This window comes from Penaeus monodon, chromosome 32 (assembly GCF_015228065.2).
Source record: "Penaeus monodon isolate SGIC_2016 chromosome 32, NSTDA_Pmon_1, whole genome shotgun sequence".
Classification (NCBI taxonomy): domain Eukaryota; kingdom Metazoa; phylum Arthropoda; class Malacostraca; order Decapoda; family Penaeidae; genus Penaeus; species Penaeus monodon.
Window position 1 is genome coordinate 23,846,904 of NC_051417.1, and position 707 is coordinate 23,847,610.

General features: G+C 34.9%; 1 protein-coding gene across 5 annotated transcripts in view; it reads right to left on the bottom strand.

Annotated features, from left to right (window-relative positions):
* LOC119593731 (myoneurin-like) overlaps nucleotides 1–707 on the bottom strand; it is a 102,537-nt gene that overhangs the window by 3,582 nt on the left and 98,248 nt on the right. For 2 of the 5 annotated variants that reach the window (XM_037942719.1, XM_037942718.1), the window contains exon 6: nucleotides 65–395. The exons of 2 other annotated variants lie outside the window; for them this stretch is intronic. In XM_037942719.1, coding sequence (XP_037798647.1) covers nucleotides 65–395 — 331 coding nt within the window. Of the gene's footprint in view, nucleotides 1–64; nucleotides 396–707 lie in introns of those variants that run through there. One more of the 5 variants, XM_037942726.1, reaches the window with a different exon arrangement.

Genomic DNA, 707 nt, shown 5'->3' on the forward strand with positions numbered 1-707 from the left:
AATGTTTGATGAAATATATTATGTGAACTTTAGATATTATATATGTTTAATTCCTCTTATTTACCTGATGGATGATGAACCCATATGTGGTTCTTTAAGCTACTCTTCTCTGTAGAACGATAAGGGCAAAAATTACATGCAAATGGCTTCTCTCCAGTATGTCTGCGAATGTGTCTTTTTAGGTTTTCAGTCTGAGAAGCTCTAAATGGACAATATGGACAAGCATATGGTTTTTCCCCAGTATGAGTACGTGCATGTTTCTTCATATTTGTAGTGATACTGGTCGTGTAGGCACAGTAGGGACACTTCATGACCTTGCCGATTGAAGGAACACCCTTTTTCGCTCCTGCAGTCCCTCTCCCACCAGTCCTTTGATCGTCATTGTCCAAGCCTACCTGTAGAGGACGCCCATCTTAATATAATTACAAGAAACACGCTTAAGATACTGGTTTAATATTTTACTGTCATGTAACTATAAACATTGATAAAGACTGTGATTGCATTTTAATGATTAAAAGTATAAACTCAAATCTTTCAGTGAACTTTAGTGCATAGACAACTACACTTTCTTACCATTCATTTTTATTTAACAGGATTATAACACTGATGTTTGAGCAGAACTTTATTTCCACTTGATATCAAGAATACTGTACATTTTTATTGTGTAAACTAACAAATATTCGGAAATAAAGTGCTCCTTAAGAGAT